The sequence below is a fragment of the Falco naumanni genome, chromosome 6 (genome assembly GCF_017639655.2).
Source record: "Falco naumanni isolate bFalNau1 chromosome 6, bFalNau1.pat, whole genome shotgun sequence".
Classification (NCBI taxonomy): domain Eukaryota; kingdom Metazoa; phylum Chordata; class Aves; order Falconiformes; family Falconidae; genus Falco; species Falco naumanni.
The window spans coordinates 84,784,106-84,808,022 of record NC_054059.1 but is presented as its reverse complement, the minus strand read 5'-3'; the positions used below and the strand labels follow the sequence as shown (position 1 = coordinate 84,808,022).

General features: G+C 39.9%; 1 protein-coding gene across 6 annotated transcripts in view; it reads left to right on the top strand.

The window, feature by feature from the left end:
• RGS7 (regulator of G protein signaling 7) overlaps positions 1 to 23,917 on the top strand; it is a 236,338-nt gene that overhangs the window by 156,166 nt on the left and 56,255 nt on the right. For all 6 annotated transcript variants that reach the window (XM_040599084.1, XM_040599088.1, XM_040599086.1 and 3 more), the window contains exons 5-6: positions 8,885 to 8,991; positions 22,764 to 22,815. In XM_040599084.1, coding sequence (XP_040455018.1) covers positions 8,885 to 8,991; positions 22,764 to 22,815 — 159 coding nt within the window. The remainder of the gene's footprint in view (positions 1 to 8,884; positions 8,992 to 22,763; positions 22,816 to 23,917) is intronic.

Below are 23,917 nucleotides of genomic sequence, written 5' to 3'. Positions count from 1 at the left end.
AGGGAACCATGGCATGTAAAACATTTCCTGGCTGACGCTTACGTAAATTCTTGGGTGCCATGTGTCATGGAGAATGTATAGCGTAGCTACCTCCAAAATGTCTGCAGCCAAACAATTTGATCACCCATCAGCAGACACAGCCACTGGAGGAGGAGAGAGCAGGATCTGGTGTGCTAGAAGCAGCTAGCAAGCAGTATACAAGAAAATATGAAATAATAGCATAATAATCTACTACTGTCTAGAAGTAGTTCATGCCCAATATTATGGGTCTTTTACGTATGTTTGAAATTGTGGAACAAGATTTCATCTGAGAGAATTTTCAAAAGTATAGTATTTGCAGTAATTTTTTTTTCTATTTATTTTATTTTTATGTTTTTTTGACTTTAGCAAGTTTGCTCAAAAGGGTGCACATATGATTTATATATTAGCACAGAGTTTCTTACTGGGGAGGCGGGGGGTATGAATGAAGTGTAAGGAAATATCTTCTGAAGAAAGGTTCACTTAGGAAATTAGGGAAAATAAGACACAAAGGTTTTCATTCTCTGTATTTTGCCCTGAAGAAGCAAGGGAATCAAAGCTCAAACTAAGAAGTTGTCGTTTCAGAGGAAGTGCCAGTGGGAAAACCAGGAAACCTATACTTCAAAGGAGCCTGGATTTCATCCTTCTATCATTTTAATTTTAAGAGACAAGAGATACCAGAAATAAAACTGCAGAAAGTCAGTTTTTTCTGCAAAATTGAAAATAGAAACATTTGAGTAGTAATAGTGAAATTAGAAGAAATGTTTTATAAATGCTGACTTGGGTTTGTGGATACAGAGCTAAATTCCACCACTGGAAGGCCTGATTGCTGGTGTGATATTGATAGGTACTTTAACAAATTGAGAAGAGAAATGACAGGGAAACTAAAAGAGATTTTAAACACATTCAGGCCACTTTTCATCTCCACATGCTGAATGAGCTGGTTATCTAGTGACCATATTGTGCCGTGTTCTGTTTTCCATGGTAGATTAGTGTACCCAATCCATGCAGCTTGGATGGCTTTCTTTCACCCTGTGTAGCTGCACATTTCCAGTATGCCAAACAAACACACCAAACAAATATTTTGGAGGTGAAATTATAGCACTGTTCAATGACAGCACCTCACTCCCCATTTGTCTGCTTCCTAGTACCTCAAGTTGCAACTCCCCCTTTTTTTTTTTTTTTTTTTCTTCTTCTTCTTCTTTTTCAACATGAAAGCTCTGGTGTTCACCCCAAGTTACTACATTTTGAGGTTTTAGTGGCCTGCCCTTCAAGATACAATTTTAAAAGAATAAAAGCAAAACTTTAGTAGGAGTTAGCAACAGTCAGTGTGTGAATCAGCTGAAATCCAGTGCAAAACAATTGCATAAAAAATTTAACACGCAATACTTCAGAAGTTTTCAAGAGCAGAGTTTGTGTGTTGCTAGCAGTGAGATGCAACTTCTCTTTCAAGAACTAACTTATTTTTTCCTCCTATTTGATAACTCCTTTTTTTCTTGTTTTCCTTTTTTTTTCTTCTGTGAGTGAAGAAAAGTCTTTTGCTTTGTTTGTTGTTTTTTGTTTGTTTGTTTGTTTGTTTTCTTTCAAGAAGCTGTAGGTCAGCTTGATTTTTCATTCACTCTTTCATGGTGGCATGACTTCTGTTGATCTTGCCTGCACAGAATCTTTCCAGAATTATGTCAGTCATTTCGGTCATTCCTGATTCACCCAGATGAGGCAAGACTGGTGGTGTGTCCGTGGTTTGCTGGATGTTTTTGTGAACAAAGCATTAGATGTTTCAGGTATACAATATTGTCTCTAGACTTGGGATATTGTATAAGTGACACCCTATGCTATAGACCAGCTCAGATTGTAGGACTGAATGTTACCATTCCTTGGGCAGATGAGGATTCCTGGCACATGTCTGACATGTGCCTTACACATGACTTATCTGAGTGATGTTCCTAAGGATGCCTCTGGCCTGCTGATGGCATCAGCAGCCACTGTCTAACACACAGCCCAAGCAGAATCAGACCTATTTAGGTAGGCAGCTGTGGTGACCGATAACTTAGTTTATGATGGGTATCCTGGAATCAAGCATGAATCTCATTTTACCTCTGTTTAGGTAAACAGTGCCTCTTCCTTCAACAACTCTGCTGCCCTCCCTGAAATGACTGTCACTGAGTGCTGCTCTCTTCACAAATTCAGTCCTTCAGATGGGACAAAAGAGAGAGGTTTACAGTGATGTGGGTGTTCAGTAACTTTTCTAGCTGTTTTATTTTCCCCTCTTTAAATGCCACAGTCAGGCCCAGAGAGTGAGCCTCTCCTACGCTTTGTGTGAGCGTAAGAAGCAGGTTGTATTTTATTACTTTAAGTTAAAGTTAATCCTTTGCAGCTTGTGTTCACACTGGCAACAAAATGACAGCAGGAGTGAGGTGAGAGTAAGTGATAATGTCTTGGCATTTGACACTTAAAATGAATATGTGCTTGTGAAGTTCTGACTCATTAATTCTTTTTCCAAGCAGCCGTGTGGCTTAGCAATTCACTTCAGTACTGTGATGGGTGTTAGATTAGACAAATAACCCAGAATAACTAGCGCTGTATTGTTTGATGAAAAGGGAGGCTTTCATTTGTTTGACTTTTTGTGTCAAAAAGTATATGAAAAACTTGCAAGTTTGGGTTTTGCACTGTCATTTACATCATATAACAATCATAAGGACACAAAGTGTCCCAAGCCACATTCCTTGTAGGAAATCTTTCTCTGGGACTGAGCTGCACAAAACATAAAACAGACTGAGAAATGTCATTTTAAAGTGGGAGACAATTGGGAAAAACCCCATTTTCCTTTCCTTGGAGATTACTGCAAGCCACTTTAGATGATGTGAGACTGTAACTATAATAGTGTGATACTGTAAAGTGTTTTATGGACTTCAGAGTAAATGTAAATATAAAGCCCACATCACCTGAAGCCCTGAGATGCATAAGGAAAAGTGGAATCCACACTAATCACTGCAAATCTATCTTTTAAAGTGTTTCAAAACACAGAAACATGTTTATTCCAAAGAAAAACAAGAAATACCCATCCTTTTTAATCCCCTTCTCTGGATGTTATCATAAGAAATAACCTGTTCCACTGATATTAACGTACCTTGCAATTTAAGCTGAACAAACTGTCATCAGTCCACACAATAGTTTCTACTGTAAGGAGAAAACTGCACTATGTCTAAAAAGAAAATAAAATGAGAACTCAACAACCAGGGTATGTTTTTCATTTTTTGGATTTCATCAGTATTGTCCCAAAGCATTGAAAGTGTCTGACTCTCTTCTATAACAAAATATATCAGAAGTCACTAGCATTTAATCCATCAAGATCACTCTCCTTCTAATGGCACAGCAGATGGATGGGCAATGTTACTCCTCACAAAAATGATTTCTAATCAATCTATGTGCATGTCTTGTTCACTTCACCCACTCAGCAAAATAAAGTTCAACGGCAGAGTGAACCATGGAATTTTCAGCTTTTTCTGAGCTTTTAGCTCAGCAGTAGCATACACATTAAGAATCAAAACTACACCCACAGCAACATTTTGAATTTATATAAAATATTTCATATCCTGCTGAAATGCAACAGGCTCATAAAGACATATTTCTGTCTTTCACCTGAGGCTTTTCTTTTCCATTAGCTGTTACAACTTACAACGCTGTCCTATTTTAGCTATGAAAAATTGAAACTGTGGTTTGGGTAAATTTGTTTCTTGAATATGCCATTCCACTTTTCAGCAGTATCACTGCTAAGAAGTATACCTAGAACCTTGGTTCAGATAACTGATGTCTCCAAAACAAGCAGCCAAGAGCAGAGGAAGCTGAAGTCTACTCTGTTCTGCCAGTTACACCTCCACGAGCTTTTTCTCCTTCAGATTTTTTTGTGTGATGCCACTGGCTGCGGTTTTTATTCATTGTATAGGAGCTGGCTGCAATTTGAATTATGCCTTCTCAGTGAGGTTGCATGGGTGTAACTAAGAATTTAGTTTACATTGCATAGTCTTTCATGCAGTGGCTGAAGATTGGGAATTAAAAGCTGTGTAGATGCCACATTTCTATGTGTGTCTGTGTACACTTGCCATCTAAAACCCCAGTATTTTCTTGCTTGTAGTCTGTGTTGCTCCAGGTTTTTTTCAGTTTGTGTTCTCAATATGTATAAACATTCCTCTTTCTACCTAGAAATCTTTATGTTTAAAAGTATTTTTTCCAGGCTTCTTTTTTTTTTTTTTTTTTTTTTTCCATTTTTTTTTCCTTAACTAATGCACTTCAAAGAAGTTTTTGATGTTCCTAATTTCCATCTGCCATTCTTCCAGATTAAGTTTCTTTAAGTGAGAATCCCCTAACTTCACATGCAGAAATAGCTGGGGGATGCAGAAGCTGCTTGAATTGAGCTTTTAGGCATTTAGGCCTATAGGACTAGTCTGTGGCTGGCTGCATTTCCCTTTTCAGGCTCCTGGGTTTGTTTCCTAAATCCTACTGTTCTGCTTCATTTGCTTCTTACAGTATTTATTCTTCAGTCTGATTCATAAATTGAGATGTATATCAGAGCATTGTTTTTGTTCTGTCTAAAATACAGTGGATAGCTTCTTGCTGGTTTTTTTTTTCTGTGCAGAAAGCAGCAGCATTCGTTCCCTACCAGCCCGGTGTGAGGCAGAGTTACAATTTTGTGGACATTATTCTCCAGTTACAGTTTTGTGGATGTTGTTCACCTGTTTAAGCCATTTTTTATTTATAGGTCATTCAGTCTCTGTGCAAAGTCTATTCATAATGCTTTGGTTATGCAGTTGCCCCATTGTCAGATGATACCAATGGGAAAGATGATATACTTTCAAGTGAATGTCTTTACTCTTATTACACACATGAGTTTTTTCCTTTTCTTTATTTTCTTATTTTAATAAAGCAGATACTGCTCGCATTCCCAAGTGTGAGCTACAGTGGATATTAGGTTGATATTAAAAGATATATTTGTGCATTTGTGTCTGTGCAAGACTGGAATAAATTGCTGGATCAATAGCCATAAAAAAATGAAAATCAATTGTCTATTAGCTGAAAGAAAAACGAGAAGTTACAATTTATGTGTCCCTATTAACTCTTAATAGCTAAAGGGACAGAGAGATACCTTAACATTGAGTTTGTGTAAATTCATCCTAACTGAGTAAGATTGCCTGAGGTGAGAGTAAAACCACCTTAATCTCCATACATAACTGAAGAAGAGATATGGGCTCCTTTTGAGAATTATTCAGATCTTAAATAACCTTACCTGGCTTCTGGGGAAGGCCATGTTGCTCTGTCCATTTTTTGCATAGAGAACTAGTAAGGACTTTATACTTGTGTATATGACTCGGTGGTCAGTGAGAGAAATATAAGCTCTTACTCCTACCGTAACTGACCATGCCAGGATTATAGGCTGTTCTGGCAGAAGCTTTCAAATAATTTCTTCTCCAGCTGTCTATATTTATTTTTTCCACTCCTTGTTCCCCTTCTGCTTTACCCACCTGTAGACACAAAGCTGTAACGTAATTCAGGTTGAGAGGGACCTCAGGAGGACTCTAGTCTAACCCCTTGCTCAAAGTAGGGTCAGCTGAAAGGTCAAACGTTGCCCAGGGCTTTATCTGTTCAGGTCTTGAAACCTTCCAAGGATGCAGACTGCACAGCCTCTCTGGGTGGCCTCTTCTGCTTCTTGGCTGAAGTCAGAACCACCCCTGATATAGTTTACTACTATTGTTTCTTTGTTGAAAGATTATTTTTTTTTTTTTAAATTGCCATGCAACTCCATAAAGGTCTGGGTTCCCTCATTTGGTAATCTCCTTTTGGGCATTGGAAAGGTGCTGCTAGGCACCCTGAAAACCTTATTTTTTAGTCAGACCAAGCCCAGCTCCCCCAGCCTCTCCTTACAGAATGTGTTCTTCAGCCCCAACCCTCTTGGTGACCCTCCACTGGATTCACTCAAGTTTGTTGATGTCTTTCTTTTATTGGAGTGGACATATTGTTCCCAACTGAACATAGTAGTCCAGATATGGTCTAAAGATTGCTCAGTAAAGGCGAATAATGTGATCTGCTTGTGGTCTTGAAAAATATTACAATTCAGAATCCAGGAAGAACATGAAACAAATCTGGAGCCTATTTAGTTTCTGGTAAATCTGAAGACAATGTGTTCTTGTCTGTGTCAGAGCTCCCTGGCAAGCCCTGCTACCCTTATCTAAGGAATCCTTTCTCTAAAAAAGGTCAGCACATTTCTTCCTTTGTTTTTCTCTCATTCCATAAAGATACATAATACCTGAAAAAATACAAGTTTTGGAATTGGCAATGAGTTGCAGTGTGAACAAATAAAAGCTTAATAAAATTAAAGGGTGGAAAAAGTGAACCAAAATGAAAAGAACCTCAGCAACTGTCTTGCTACCAAAAGCATTGACTCAAAATTTCTGATCTGGGGGATAATAGAATTTACTGACTTGAAATAAATGAATAACAAAAATATATGGACTTAGATTAATTAGGATAAAGTTCAGGTGGGGATTTGCAGACATCTCAAACACAAGGAGCAAAGCAACTACCTACCTTCTGTTAGAGATGTTTCTTCTAGGCTTAAGACTGGGAGGATTGTGGCATTTTTCAGTAGCAGAGAGCTCACTGCTGGAGAGGGTGTGTTGCATTTTCTTAGATAATGGCTCTGCTGGAGGGACAGGAACCAGTCTGCTAAACACAGAGATCACAAGGATTGTTGGGTATCAAATCAACCCTAGCAGAGGTGTGTGTTCTCTATTAAGTACTGTCCAGATACCCTTTCTTGTGCCTTTCACATGCTTGCTGGCTTAAAAATGGTCTGCTCCACCTCCTTTATCTCCTATACTACTGGATGTCTCCAGGTGAGCAAAAGGATAAAAGAAAGAATTTTCTGGGACACTGATGAACTACAGGTGAATAAATAAGCCTGTGTTTCCTTCTTTATCCAAAATAATAATACATGAAGCATTAGTGAATCCCTCTTTCTGTGTTTGTTAGCAACAACAGAGATATAAGGACATGTATTTCTTTCTGCATGATGATGCTGTGACTGCTGGTCAGATGCCGCAGTAAAGAGGCAGGACAAGACAGATCTGTGCTGCAACATTTATGCTTGCAATTGCTGGAAGCCAAATTACAGGCAATAGGAACAAATGAGCTCTTAGAGGATGAATATGAATCTGTGTATGTTGTGGTGATGTAATGTGTTTTCCGTAGTGCAAATATTCATCCTTACAGATTCTGCATACTTCATGGATTCATACTGAATTCATATATTAGATCAAAGACCCCTTATTTTTTAGGCAAGTTTTGCTGTTTCTTCTCTTTCTTTTCCTCCCTTTTTCCACCTTCCCCTTACTCCTCAGGTGTCCAATATGTCCTTTTTATTGATCTTTTTTCTTTTTTTCAACCCTGATGTTGTCCTGCAGCAGCATTGTCCTCTCTAGCACCAGCCTCTATAACTGGTGGCTTTGTCATATAGCTCAGAAACCCGTGCACTCCTTTCCAGAGCCCATCTTTTAGAATTGGGATGCTTCAGTGGGTGTGATCTGATATTAGCAGGTTATACTAGGAATTTTTTAATGTTACAGCAGAAATTGCTGTGCAGCTATTTTAGGGATATATACTGGAGTTGTCACAACGTTGGTGAAGAGATACAATAAAGAGATAGCAGGACTTAAGTACCTCAACAAGAGAGTGGCTCGTAACTAATGCCATTCTCTTCCTACAACATTGTGTTCTTGTCAGCCAAATAATGACAACACTGAGTAAGAGACTTCAGGGACTGATACTGGACAGCGATTCACAACAACACAATAACATATAGGAACCTGACTGTTTCATATTATAGTTTTGTTCATTAAAGTGAACTGAATTCATCCTGTGTGTGTCCAGTTCTGGACTCCTCACTGCAAGAGAGACATGCACACACTGGGGAGAGTCTAATAGAGGGCCATGAAGGTGATTAAGGGCCTGGAGCATCTCTCCTTTGACAGAAGATGCTGTTCAGTCTGGAGAAGAGAAAGCTCACGTGGAAGCTCATCTGTGTGTATAATACCTGGTGGGAGGGTATAAAGAAGTTGGAGCCAGGCTCTTTTCAGTGGTGCCTTGGGACAGGACCAGAGTCAATGGGCACAAACTGAAAACAGGAGGTTTCCTCTGAACATTGGGAAATGCTTTTTTACTGTGAGGGTGACCAAGCACTGACACAGGTTGCCCAGAGAGCCTGAGGAGTCTTCATCCTTGGAAATACTCAAAAGCTGTCTGGAGGTGGTCCTGGGGAACTGGCTCTAGGTGTCCCTGATTGAGCATGGGGGCTGGACTGGAAGACCTCCAGAGATCCCTTCCAACGTCAACCATTCTGTGATTCTGTGATCCTTTGTTATTTTTCCCAGAAATGAGAAACTGTTAAGGAAATTTCTGCCCTTTACTGTAGTTCTGATAAAGCCAATGAGGAAGATATCATGCAATTGGAATCAATTATTTTAACATCATCTAATCTGAAACTGTTCTGAAGAGGAAAAGCAGGCTGCACCATCAGGGTAAAAATGATGGCTGCTTTCAGCTTCAAATAATCACGGTGGCTACCTGCTAGTGCTGATTGTGGATTTGTAGCTACAAATGGGACATCTAATACCCATTTGTTAAGGAGACTAAAGGTTTCTTTTTGGTTGCATCATTATCTCATACAGAAAAGACAGTGCTTTCATGATGGCAGGACCTTGACTGAGAGTGAAGTGACTGTCTGCAGGAGATAATGTGAATCTGAACAAGAAAACTAAACTGCTGGAAAGAAGTTATTTAATTTTTAAAATTTATCTTTCTTTTGTTCTTCAAACAGTGGAAGCTCTACATTTGGGAACACTGATGGCAGCACATGGCTATTTCTTTCCAATCTCAGACCATGTCCTAACACTAAAGGATGATGGCACCTTTTATCGATTCCAGGTAACTGCAATATGTTCTTGACTCATGCAAATGAAGGCTTATATTAAAGGCCTTACATAAAGCTTCATAGCAAATTTTAACCTTACTTTGTCTCTTATGTAACATAGTAAATGGTGGCAATTCTCCTTAAAGTAAAAATTGGTAGAACAAATTTATTTAGAAATTAAGTCACCAAAGTGTGAAGATGATAGTGACCATTTTGATCCCTGGTAAAAGTGTAATAATGCTAAATTGTAAGTACCTCTCCTGAAATTAATCCAGTATTTTGGAAGTGTAGTAAAGGAAATAAGATTACCTCTTTGACTTTTATTCCTAACATAGTCTAATTTTGAAAGGGGGAGGCTTTTTTCTTTTTAAGCCTGTGGCAGAAACCTGATAAAAAATTGAGGGTAGTATTTATTCTTTTGTATGTGAGGATCTCGTTGTTAACAGAGTAGTATTGTACTATGAAGTAGTGTGTACTCTTCACAGAAATGCAGATATGTTTCTACATTGATCTGTTAGTCCCATTGCATACAACAAATATGCAGATGCTTCAGAACAAGCTGGATATATATGTATGTATATGTATACCTATACCTACACGTATATTATTCAGATACCTACATGGTTGCATTTTATTATATTAGATTTTAAACTAAGGGCTTGGGAAGCAGGAGTATTGTTTTTCTAAAATGAATAGCAGGCTAGAAGTTTGCAGAGCAATACCACCTATGACTTGAAACAAATGTGATTGCATAGTATCTGATTATGTATTCCAGAGAAGGAATTAACTTTATTTGCCATGTGCTACCTTTGACAATGGTGGATGTGTTCTGTATTGTGCTTCCTATTAGGTGGTCTTCCTGGTAGGTATCATTGATAGCTGCTTCAAGATCTTCACTAGATATTTGTTGCTTTAAAATTATATGAAGATTATCACTATGAAATTGATGATATGAATATTATACCTTGGTAATCCTGTTCTGTTAGTTCTGTGTTAAATACTTAGAAAAAAATAATATCTGGTAGAACAAAATCTATTATCTTCAAGAAATTTAAGTCTAAGCTTTGTTTTAAACATTGTTTAAGTAAGAAGCCATCAACAAAAAAAATAAAACTGGGATTATAGGCTTTAAAATGCAGAGGAAAACTGTGATACATTGGAGACCAAACATGGTCTCAAACATTGTATTACATTAATTGCTGTACAATACTTTCATCAATATTTTGGCTTAAATTCTATAGACCCTCATTAGGGAAGAGAAAGGATCATAAAAATATTTGGTCTAAAACAAAATCTTAGAGTGAATAGAATTAAATAACTACAGCATAGCCTGGCAATACAGAGAATGATTATTGCATACATACAGACAGTGTTTTCATATTTTCACAAGTAGATCCTGTGGGTCATACTGTGCAAAAAAATTGCCCTTCAACAGGACAGTAAGTTACATGTGTGTATGGGTAATAAAAACAGTGGTCACTTCAAGCCTTCTCCCCCAGATCCACAGTTACCTTTGATCCTGGAGAGAGGAACTGAAGGACAAGGTTTCCTTCTCATGGTGCTTCATTCTCCTCAGTGTTCAGTATAAAGGAGGGATGGCATGTGGGTGAAAGAAAGTCCCTTACTGCTGAGGGAAATGCACTGATGTCATTATGAGGAGAGTGAAAAGTGGAAAGAAATCGTGGAGTGGTTGAGGTTCCAGTTCTTGGCTTGTCTCTGCATAAACAGTGGCTAGAAGGACAAAAGATCTGAGGATTTGTGCTGGTTTTGGACTTCATTTTGCAGAGAATTGGCCTTATTTATAGGAGTGCTGGTCATTGAATTCTGCACAGCTGCTGGTCTTCTATCTCAAACATGGGAAATGAGCACCTCTGCTAGCATGATAAATCGGCTGAAGGGACGTATAGAGTAGAATTAGCTGCGAACAACTCAGAGTACTGCAGCTACCCTGCCATGGACCTTCCTCTGAGAGGTCTACAGCTTACATGTTTGGATATGAAGCTTCGGTGAGGGTTAGATTGTAAAATTATATCAGCTGATTTACGTAAGTTAAGGATTTGGCACCTATTTGACATATGGATATGAAATAAGATCATTTCCTCAACTGTTGCTCAGTATATATGTGCAATATTGCGGTTGGTTGCTGCTGTGGTACCTTTTGCATTGCTTTTGCCATGCTAACAATGTTAAAACAATGTGATTTTAGCTGTTAATGCATTAGCATCAGAAAAAAATCAGTGGTATCATACATGCAAAAGTTATGTCATTACAATTCCGCATTCCTCACCAAAGTAAAGCTAATATAAAATCTGTTACTGAAGCTGTTAAATTGAAAAATGAAGACAACACACTTAATGGGGAGGAAAGTCTGACTGCAAGTGTGTCGATTTATCACTAGAATAGTTGTTCAGGTGCTTTGGAAATAGGACCCCCTGAGTATTGGACAGAATTCACAAATTTATGGATATTTTAATAGAAAGAGAAAACCATACACCTGCCAGCACTGAAAAGTTTAAAAGCCATGCCTGTAGAGAAATCTCTTCTCTGTAATACAGAAACCTGACCTACAAAAAACAGGCTAGCTACAGTAATATTCTCCACACACTTCACTTTTTGTTTTCCAAAGTGTGATCCATTCCCTCCTGACAGTAAAATTATTTCCAGTCTGTTTTAAACAACCTTCTGTTGTATAGAAATATTTAAAAGCACTGGAGATTGTGCTTCATTTGTACAAGTGCCCTTTTGCAGTCAAAATTATACTTTTTCAGTTATTACTTTTGCCATCAGGACAGCTTTAAAATCATAGTTATATCTGCTTTTTTAAATAATGTGGCCTTAGGGAAAATAATAATAAAAAAATAATCCAGATCATTCTTTGACCTACTCAAGTTTAATTAGGTTAGTTTTTATGATAAGAATTTAATTCAAAGGGGCTGGATCTAAATATTAATTGCCTTACTTGGAGAGGAAATTCCTGCAAAAATTAAAAATTCAGGGATGGTGCAATACTTCCTGAATTGTCCTGAACAGCTACTTTGCCTTTTGCTGGTAATTTAAGCTTGGGACCATGGAAGAAGCTGAATATCTGCTAACTACACTCCTGTACCTGAAAGCAAATAGGTAAGAGGGGCCCAAATAAGAAAAACAAGGTGCACCTTAGAAAGCACATCTTCCTGGGTCCAGGGATTACTCACTGAGACCTTTCATTTGTGTCCACAGAAGTGGTAATATTCTGTCCTGGTGAGAAACGCCTGAGCTGCCCTGTCAGCTAGTAAAGTTCTGTAATAGCCTTCCAGGGAAAGATGTGTTGATTTCTTCTGCAAGTTTCAGATGCATACTGAGTGTCTTAATGTTCATAGTGGGGGGGGGGGTGTGTGTGTGTGGAAATAATGTTTCCTAGTATCTTTTGTCTTTTAAACAAATTCCTAGGATTCTTGAGGCTAGTGATAATCACACTTCTATTTTTTTATAAGATTAATGATTTAATGTAAATTGATTTTCAGAGATGAAGTTTAGAGTCTGCTGTTGTTTTGTAACTTTTAAGGTGGAAGGCATAAATAGCTGAGAAAAAGTATGAAAATGGGAACAGTTTCTTGTGAAAGCATGAATCTGGTGAAGATAACAGCAAAGCTCATGGATTTTGGCAAGATGATTTCACCTGTGATGTCTTTTCCTCTTCTGCCCCTGGGAACACTCTCATGACAAATGCATTTAACCTCTCTGGCTTTGTTTTGCTGTGCCATATATAGGTCGTATATAGGAATCAGTGTAAGGATCTTGGAATCTCTTCCAAATATCTACAAAATAGTGTAGAGCATGAAGTATTGTGCTAATTCCACCTTGTGTCTCAGGTGGAATTACATTGCTTCCCACAACATCTCTTTGACTCAGCCCTGCTTGGCTAGCTACCTCTTGGCTCAGTCCTCAACCAGCCCCTGGGCGTTCTGAACACTGAGGCTGTGGCTGAACATCACAGCTCTCCAGCCACTCTCCACAGCCTTGCTGGATCACCTACCATGCCTTCAGGGAAGGATTTTATTGTAAGTCAGATTTTAGGATGGAAAAAAAGAAAAAAAAAAAAGCAGAAAAAAAAAGCAGGTTATATTATCCAGCATTGGGCAGATATTCTTTGGCAATTGCAGATGCAAGGACTAATTCATTGTCTTTTCAGCTCAGGCTCAGCATATACAAGTTCTGTTCAGGTTTTCAAGAGGGAAAAATAATTTCAAACCTGTCTTTCTGACTGCCTTATCAATGCCCTTTTTTCTTTTTTTAACTCCCTACTCAGACATGCTCCTCCCGCACCCCCTTACCACCCCCACCCTCATCTTTCCATGCTCATCCCCTTTCCAGATGAGAAAAGATGAGTTACAGAGCATCTTTATTGCTTCTAATTTCCTTAACTTCTTTTTTACTAATCCTGAGCTAACTGTGGAGCATTACTTACATCCTTCCTCTATGGGCTTGAAAGTGGTAGACCAGTGATCTTACCTTTTCCTATACCATGAGATCATTTGAGTCAATTGTAGTGAATGTGTCAACTGAAAACCTGTGAATTCTGCCATCCACCGTGCAAGGTATTTGAGATTGTGTATAACTATTTTTCAGCAAAGACTTGATTTCTGCTGTTTATAAAGACTGATGCATATGAGAAGAATAGTAGTAATATGCAAAGGAAGGTTTATGAGGGATTTGGATATTCCTTCCCCATCCCAGTAATTAGATTTTTAAAGATTTCATGGAGTGGAGCAGCTTCAGAAACAGCAATCCTTTTCTTATTACTATCAACAAGGGGTAGCTGAAAAGATGCTTAATGATTTCCCTACTCAGTAGTATGGTTTAATGCATAGAAGTTAATCAAGTTTTATAAAAGCTGATGGGCAGCACTAATTTTTACAAGTGGCTGTTTCATTAGCTTAGATATTATTATTGATTAATTTTATGGTAGGGCCAAAGCAGATCTCTTTGTTTTATCACAGGACTGCTCACGGTGCATAGCAGCCATTATTTCCAGTTTGTTTAGTGTGGAACATGTTCTATATTTACAGGATTTTGTTTCATATTACTTTATTAACAGGAGGATTATGGATTTCTGTGGTTAGGTTTACCTAATGATATTAGGCTATAAATGCGAAAGAACCCATATGTGTTTGTGTCGTCAAAACCATTTTTCTGTCAATGGGATGAAGATCCTTGTAACAGCCTGGTTTGTTCTGAATGCTGAAATGACTCTACCATTGTATGTGCAGTGCCAGGTAAGCCTTATTTCTTCAGCTGCTGACTTGTATTGGCTGCTTATTCAAATTAAAGACACAATTAAATAAAGTGCCTTCAAAGTGTACTGATCAAAACTGGCAGCATTATTTCTGCCTGGGCTGATAAACAGTACTTGACTTTCCCCAAACCATTCTACCACCCACTTTCCTTCCGGCTATAAGTGGGATGCCATGGCAAAATGACAAATGTTCCCTACTTAATACTTGTTCATGACAAACTGCTTCACATTTCCTTCTGAGGAAAAGCAGAAGTCTGAAGTATGAGAATTTTTTCAGGTTTTCTGTATTTCTCAAAAAACCCTTGACATTTCATAATCTTCTTTTTTAAAATGGTAGTGTTGAGGTACAGCATGTTACACCACGTCCACAACTCTCCTGGGGCAAATATTCACTTACGCAGGGTTTCTAGATCATGAAACAGAGCACATAGATTGTGTAACGTTTGTGCTATAGGAATATGTGATATTGCAAGGGACATTATACTTCTTCTACAGTGTACTTGGGATATATGAGTTGTAACAAATAGTTAAACAAAGCATTTTTGCATAGACCAGGTAGAGAAAAGGTCATTTACATGAGCAAAGCCTCCTTGCATTGCTGTGGGAGTTTTTTTTAAATAGAACAAATGAGAGCAGGCAGCTTTCTCCTTTGCACACACCTCCTATTCTCTCTCCTGACCTCATTCTGTGAGACTAGGGATCTTAGCAAACTCTTCATACTTTCTAATCTTTCCTTGTTGAACAAGGCAGATCATTTCCCTCAGTCTTCATGGATAACCTTTCTAGCAAAATCTTCTAAGGGATTATTAAATACCTGGACTGTGAAATTGTGTGGAGACTTTTGAAATAGAAGTGGAAAGATGTAAACTCAGCCCATACATTATAATCATGTGATTTGAGGTCTGTAACATCTAAGGGACAAAGCAAACCAGGCTTCATTTATAGGAAAATCAGATTTGGGGAGTCAAAGGTTCCATGCATTTCTGTCTGAGACCTTGTGCAAGCTCAACTTTAACTTGCCTGATTGCAAAGCTTAGGGCAACAGATGTCTGTGCAGGTGGGAGAAAACCATGAGGTGCTGGGGCTGAGGAGGACTGCAGCCAGGGGTGGTGGGGATGCACACAGAGCATGCCCCTGAAGAACAGAGACAGGCAAGGCACTGTCCGGGGCACTTGAGGGCCAGCCTGAACAGGGGGCCTTGATACACATTTCCCTGAGATCTTAATGTATCATTCTGATAACTGAATTGTACTATTTGGGGAGCCTTGTGATGAGGTTTCTCCCTAGGTTGTTTCTCAGCCAGGAGTGAGATTGCTTGAGGTTTATTTTTATTGCTGCAATTTATCAAGAGGTATTCCAATTTATCAAGTGTGCGTGACACATGGCGAGGTAGATTAAGACCAGAACTTTATGGCTGTTAATACCAAAGAATTAGGCAAGAAAATGCAGAATACCTCCTTGAGAAAATGTCAGTCATTTTAACTACACAGGTTTATTGTTGATGGATTTTTTCCCATACAATCACGGCATCGCAAAACTTCTTTCATCAGAAGCTGATTTTTTTATAATGTTCAGTTTTCAGTGCCTAGGTTTTTTAAAATATTTTTCTTGACTTTCTGTTTAAGTCTTAATCCTGTCCCCTTACCAATAATTTTTGTGCCTGGTTTTAGAATTTTCATTGTGTCTGCACCCACCAATGCTATTTCTTGATTTGGAAGTGAATAATAGTTATCTACTCCTTGAATACAACTTTATCTGCAGCTGTAGCTTTTGAGTACATATCATAGAGTCATTTAGGTTGGAAAAGACCTTTGAGATCATCAGGTCCAACCTTTAACCCAGGACTGTGAAGCCCACCACTAAACCATGCCCCTAAGCACCGCATCTATGCATTTTTGCATAGTTTTGTGAGGTGATTCCACCACCTCCCTGGGCAGCCTATTCCAAGGCTTCACCACCCTTCCCGTGAAGAAATCTCTCCTGATACCCAATGTAAACCTCCCCTGGTGCAACTTGAGGCCATTTCCTCTTATCCTGTGGCTCTTCATCTGGGAGAAGAGACCGACCCCCCCCGCCTACGGCCCCTGTCAGGTGGCTGCGGAGAGCGATCAGGTCCCCCCTGAGCCCCCTCCTCTCCAGGCCAACCCCCCCAGGTCCCTCAGCCGCCCCTCACAAGGCTGGTGCCCCAGCCCCTGCCCCAGCCCCCTGCCCGGCTCTGGACACGCTCCAGCCCCTCCACGTCCCCCTGCAGTGAGGGGCCCAAAGCTGAACACAGGGGTCCAGGGGCGGCCTCACCGGTGCCCAGCGCAGGGGGACGGGCACTGCCCTGGTCCTGCTGGCCACGCCGTGTCTGCTACAAGCCAGGATGCTGTTGGCTGCCTTGGCCACCTGGGCACACTGCTGGCTGCTGTTCAGCCGGCTCCTGACCAGCACCCCCAGGCCCTTTCCCACCAGGCAGTTCCCAGCCCCCTGCCCCAGCCTGTAGCGCTGTGTGGGGTTGCTGTGACCCACGTGCAGGACCCGGCACTGAGCCTGGTTGACCCTCATGCAGTGTGCCTTGTCCCATCAGTCCAGCCTGCCCAGATCCCTCTGCAGAGCCTTCTGTCCTCAGGCAGATCAACACTCCTGCCCGACGTGGTGGTGTCTGCAAACTTACTGGGGTGCACTTGATCCTCTTGTCTAGATTGTTGATAAAGACATTAAACAGGTCTGGCCCCAGCACTGAGCCCTGGGGAACACCACTTGTGACTGGCCATCAGCGGGATGTAACTCCATTCACCACCACTCTTTGGGCTTGGCCATCCAGACAGCTTTTTGCCCAGTGTAGAGTACACTTGCCCAAGCCATGGGCAGCCAGTTTCTCCAGGAGATGCTGTGGGAGATGGTGTCCGAGGCTTTACTAAGGTCCAACAGACAACATCCACAGCCTTTCCCTCATCCACTAAGTGGGTCATCTTGTCATAGAAGGAGATCAGGTTTTTTTCCAGCAGGACCTTCCTTTCATAACCCCATGCTGGCTGGGCCTGATCTCCAGGTTGTCCTGCACATGCCACATGATGGCACTCAGGTTGATCTGCTCCATAACCTTCCCTGGCACCGAGGTCAGGGTGACAGGCCTGCAGTTCCCCAGCTCCTCCTTCCTGCCCTTCCTGTAGATGGGCATCACGTTGGCTAACATCCATTCTTCTGGGACCTCTCCAGTTTTCCAGGCTTGCCGATAAACAAGGGAGTGGTTTGTCCAGCTCCCTCAGTACCCTCAGTGGATCCCATCCAGTCCCACAGACTTCTGCATGTTTAAGTGGAGCAGCAGGTCACTAACTGTTTCCTCCTGGACTGTGGGGACTCCATTCTGCTCCTCCTCGTCCCTGGCTTCCAGCTGAGGGAGCTGAGTGCTCTGAGAGTAACGGGTCTTGCTATTAAAGACTGAGGCAAAGAAAGCGTTAAAGTACCTCAGCCTTTTCCTCATCCTTTGTGGCAAGGTTCCCCACCACATCCAATAAAGGATGGAGGTTATTCTTGGGCTTCTGTTTGTTTCTAACGTGTCTGTAAAAACATTTTTTGTTATCTTTTACAGCAGTGGCCAGCCTGAGTTCTAGCTGGGCTTTCGGCTCTCTAATCTTCACCCTGCATAACCTCGTGACATCCTTATAGTCCTCCAGAGTTGCCTGCCCCTTCTTCCAAAGCTGGTAAACTCTCCTTTTTCCTTGTGTTCCAGCCAAAGCTCTCTGTTCAGCCAGGCCGGTCTTCTTCCCCACCAGCTTGTCTTTCAGCACATGGGGACAGCCTGGTCCTGCACCCTTTTAAGACTACCTTCTTGAAGAATGTCCAGCCTTCCTGGACCCCTTGGCCCTCCAGGACAAACTCCCAAGGGACTCTGTCAACCAGGCTCTTAAACAGGCCAATGATGGCCCTCTGGAAGTCCAAGATAGCACTTCTGCTGACCCCCTCCTTACTTTTTTGGGTATAGAAAACTCTTATCATCTCATGATCACTATGCCCGAGACATCCGACGACGACCACCAGTCCTTTGCTGTTTGAAAACAGCAGGTCCAGCAGGACATCTCCCCTGGCTGGCTCACCGACCAGCTGTGCCAGGGAATTATCTTCCACGCACTCCAGGAACCTCCCAGACTGTTTCCTCTCTGCTGTGTTGTGTTTCCAGCGGACATCTGGTAGGTTGAAGTCCCCCAGGAGGACAAAGGCTAGCAATCTTGTGACTTCTCCCAGCTGCTTGTAGAATGTTTCATCTGTCTCTTCATCCAGGTTGGGTGGTCTGTTATAGACTCTCACCAGGGCATCTGCCTTGTTGGCTCTCCCCCTGATTCCTACCCATCCACACTCAACCCTACTGTCACCATCATTAAGCTCTAGGCAGTCAAAACACTCCCTGACATACAGAGCTACTCCGGCATCACCTTTCTTCTGAAGAGTTTGTAGCCATCCATGTTATGGTGATTCCATAATTCTTTACTTGTTGTAGGTCTTTGCCTTACTCAAAATACATAACATCTACTGCTTAATTCTCATAGTAAACACTTTACACTGTCAGTGACCTGATATGTTTTTGAAAAATTCAAATTTTAGTAACCTTTATTTTTTAAGGATTCAGAAATAAATCATGTATTGCAATTGTTCAATCTAGACATGAAATCAAGAAAGATAAGAATGTGGAAAATTCCATCTCTTTCCCTTTTCTGGAAAAGGTAGATCTTCCCCTTGCTGTAGTCTTCTGAAGCCTCTCTGCCTTATGTGATGTTTTTTAAATAACTGCCTACGTTTCAAATGTTACTTGAATGAGAATTTTTCCCATATATAACTTGTCCTTCAGGTAACTTTCACCCCTTTAAACAACATGCAGATAATCCAATATTTTTGATAACTTCTGCCACTTAGATGCTATAGAGTGTTAAAGATAGAGGAAAAAGAGAAGTACCAGAGCAAAAGTTTCATCATAATATTTACACCTCCATATAATTGACAGTGCTGACAAACCAGAAGTCATTCTTTAGTTTCATGAGGGTTTTTTGTTTTCTACAAATTTTTTCTACACGCTTCTACACATGAAAACACAATAATCCCTTAAGTATTCTGTGCTGAATTTCATCAGGCCTCTAACCTGAACTGTCTGACCTCATACAAATATTTCTCTTCCTGTTGTTTTTTGTTTGTTTGGTTGGTTTTGTTTTTGTTTTTTTTTTCTCCTGTGCTTTGTCCTGTAGTCTTATCTTCATGTCCAAATTAATTTTGGGCATGTTCACAGAGCTGATTGCAGACAGACTTGAACTTTGTTCCCGCTGGGAGCCAGCTGGCTGAAGGCCAACTCCGGCCACGTTGCAGTGCTTGAGCTGATGAGCTGTACTTCTCAGCACGTCCCATTAAATGCATCTGAGCACCACACCAGCAGGGTCACAGCTTGCAGTTCAGCGGCAGCTTGTGCCTGCCCAGTGCAAACCATCAGCAAGGAAAGCTCACGCCTGTGTGTCATCCCCTGAGCAGAAAGACCTTTATCTGACTGCAGTCTTCCTCCTCCTGGCATCCCAAGGAAGGCATTTAATAATCTTCTGTACTTGTCTGTACTAACTGTTGTTTGAACCCCCTTCTCATATTGTAATGCTTACCTTTTGCTGGGGTTTCTTTTTAGTTTACCTTGTAACACATTATTGAAACCTTTTATTATGACTTATCATGTGCTTTGCTAATTAAAACTTACATTCTGTTTTAACTTTTCTGCTTTTATCTCCCTGGCACAGGGAGGCATAGACTCATTCTTAGTAGTGTATGCATTAATTAGTGCTTTTTCCTTGATCTCTTTTTCATGTTTAGTTGACTGGAGATTGCAGTATGGTTACACTGGCCTGTCACTATATTTTCTCTCTAAAGGTAGTTAGTTGGGCATTTAGTACAGGCTCTTTCAGTAGCTGCCATCTCCCTTCCATCTCTTTGTCCCTTGGTTTACTTTCCTGAGAGACCTCCTCTGCCTGTTCTCTGAACCTGCTGGCCCTCACGCTGCTGTACTCATCTTTGCAGAATACCAGTCTCATCCTGCAATTGCTTTCAATTCTAGTACTACACACCTGCAAAGTCTTGGTCAGGTATTTTCTAATGGAACAAAATCTCTTTCATCTGTTCCCTCAAAAGTTTCATTCAGCTTTGAAAAGGAGAAAGCACCCTCAGTGCATTTTCATGCTCTTTAGCATAGGTCTAAACTTAGTCCCTCTGTAAGAAGCAGTTCTTGCCATTGGGATGCACCATTTTGTCCTTCAGAAAAGCCTTGGCCACCTCTGTCTCCTAGCGAGCTAGTGACATTTCACAACATTGAAGATCCTGCCTCCTTTCCCATATTCTATTTAGCCCTGTACTCACTCCACCACTGATGTGCAAATCCCAATAAAAGTTGAATATGTTATTTTAACTAAAGACTGAAAACAGGAATATCACATTTATCCTTGATTGATATGTCCCTGAGTGCCTCTCAGAACTATTTCTTGCAGTGTTCTTGGTGGTTGGGGGTAGCTTTTCATTTATGCATGAGACAACAGAGTCTTTCTCTTACATCACACACATGTAGTCATGAATATGTAGTATTTTCTTAGAGCCTGATGTGAAATGAATGCCAAAAGCAGTTTTGAGGTTTGCTCAAAATCACAAGGCAGGATTTATTTTTTAATCTCAGCTGGGATGGGAGTATATGTAATTTGGCAAGAGAAATCCTAAGTATATATAAAAGTTTTAATACTGAGTTTGCAGCAAGTACACTGACAATTGGAAGAATCTCTGGCTCTTTACTTCTGAAAGGGCTCTTCCTCTGCACCTTTCTCCAGCCATCCTCCACTGTAACTGCTATCCCCCCCGTAAACAAAATCTGAGCCCCAGCCAATTTCAGCTCAGAAGCTGCCTGAGCAGATACGGTTTCTATGTATTTAGTAATCCTCACTGCATCCTTTTTCCAGAAGCTCAGCCTTAAAATAAGTGTTAGCAGGAAAATGATGTAGTGTTGCTTCTCTTCTTATGCCTGTCCCAAGATACATTTCACACCTCTAAGGAAGAACTGTTCTCCCTCCCCGAGTTTGAAAACTGTATATTTAAATGATGGTGACCTTATGCTTTATATGATTGACATGGTTAAATGACTTTTACATCTTTCTTCTCCAGGATTCTCTGAGTGCTACCATTCATTGTTTAGGGATTCCTCTTCTTTCCATTTGTGCTTATACTGGCCGCTTTGCTTTCAGTGGCACTGCAAAGGCATAGCCGATAGGAGAATGTCTTACTGCTGCTCTATTACAGGGAACGAAACAGCTTCCAAGAAACTCATCTCAGCCTTCGAAGTCAGCTTGTGATAGTTTCTTTTTTACCCTTTAACTCATTGCTGACGCTTGATAAATAGCAAGTTCTAAATTGCTGCTATTAAAGTTGATGGGTCATTGTTGCAACGGAGAGAGATTTTTCACAATACATATTTAACCTGACAGTATGTGTGAATGTGTCACCCTTCAGCCCTGTTGGTTTCCAGGTTAACATTAAAACAATTTTGTGGGAAGTGGGCAACAACAGAGGTTTCCGTTTTTGCAGCTGGGAGATATTTGAGAAAAACCAATAAGGAAGGAAGTAAAGCATAAGTTTTTCCTAAGGAAGTACCTGTGTTCTGAAATACCACTCAGAGCAGTCCATACATTTAATGACATTAGTTCAACTAATCAAATAATATATAATTCTCTATGTGCGTATGTGTACATATATATGAATGTGTTATGTATAACATACTAGAAACCTTTGCATTTTAATAAAAACTTACCATTTAAAAAAATTAAGATATTTGTATGATAAATGCCTATATGGTCTTATGTTCTTCCTTTGGTAGGAATGGATTATTTTAAACAATACATTTAGCACATTTTTAAATAGCATAGTATTGAACTAGTTATCGATACTGTTTTTGGCTTTCCATTAAAAACTCACACATTTTAAAACACAATTGGTAAACAATTAGGGAAAAAAAAAAAAAAGTCCCCAACAAATGAAAAGAACTGTAATAACTTTGTGAAAACAGGTTGTGTTTAGTGGCATTTTTAAACAAATAACTCCTAGGGAAGAGTATTGAATATTAATATATACTGATGAAAACTCTCCAAAATCAAGAATTGAATGTATTCCAAAGTATCTTGCCTTTTCACCTTCTAAAACTGATTCTTCAGGACACATGAGAGGTATGTTGCTAGGGAAGATGAAAAAGAAAACCTCACTACCTAACCTTAGGAGTTTTGTTCCCTTAACTTTAAGAATAAAAAGAACACTTTGTTCTTCTGTTTCAGTGCCATTCTGACACTACTGCAGTAAACAAGCGTACAAAATTAATTTTCTGTTTTGATGACTATTTAAAAATTGTCAAGTTAACAATATAATAGATCTATCAAAAATGTATAATGACTTTGAAAACCAGTATCAATCCAAGGACTGTATAATACTTGCATTGTCTAACTTGAGTTCCCTACTTCTTTGTTTTGTCTATAGACACCCTATTTTTGGCCATCAAATTGTTGGGAGCCGGAAAACACAGACTATGGTCAGTGTAGAAATTTTTCCTCTTTCTTTTGGGAATTATGCATTATATGAATGAACACATCGTTACAGTCAGTCTTGTTCAATCATCCCGCTGTTAAAAACATAATTATGTTTCATGTAGTCATTTTGTGCAAGAATTGCTGGTACTGAAATGAATGTGCTGTTACCTTTTCCAAAGTTTATTAAAAGTTCGTTAAAGTCAGATTTGGAGTTGATCTGAGGGAAAAAAAAAAAGTGTCAAAACTCAAAACCTACCTTGCCATCTACAACTTCTGTTTGCTTCAGGAAGTGTAATTATTTACAGTGACAGTCTCAGCGAAGCAGAGGACGCTTTGTTGATGGTTGCGCAATAGTTATTCTCAGATTCAGACCTGAAGGTGTGCCTAGTTTAGACCTCTTACTTCTGACATACACGGTGTGGAAAATTGTTTATTATGGAAACTTATGTGGTTCTAATAGGTACTGTATTAGAAAATACCTTGTTTCTTTGCCTGTTTCTTGGGTTTCTATTCGTAAGTTACACATTGTAATTGCTGATGTGTGCTTAGACAGGAAAATCTGAAGATAATGGGTAGTAACATTTTACAAATAACTCATAAAAATGATAAATCAGGTGCCTCTGTACACCAAATAGTGACATGATTTTTAAAGAAAATGGTTTATCTATGAACATATGACTCTCCTGTTCATTCTAATCTAGACTGTAAGTACTCAGCTCATCTGAAGACCAGGTCACTTTATTAGGTAACCAAGCATGTACGTGATAGCTTAACTTTTCAAAAACTCAGACTTTGAAAGTCTCTATTTATAACTTTTTGGAAAATTAAGTACGTGTAATGGATTCAGTCTCAGCCCTTGGGAGCTGAAGACCACAGGGATGGATGGTTCCAATAGATGCTTGCTTCCTTTCTGCAACAGAAACTGTTTAATTTCAAATACATCGCTAACTAAAAGAATTTCAAGATGAGGCTCTCAGCAGAACTGAGGGCCTTGAAGGTAGAATTTGAAAATGGTAAAAGTTTCCTCATCCTATAGAAGGAGGAAAATGTTTATCTTTCTGTAAAATTTGTAAAAAACTGAGATTTGAAGTTGTCCAGCAAATA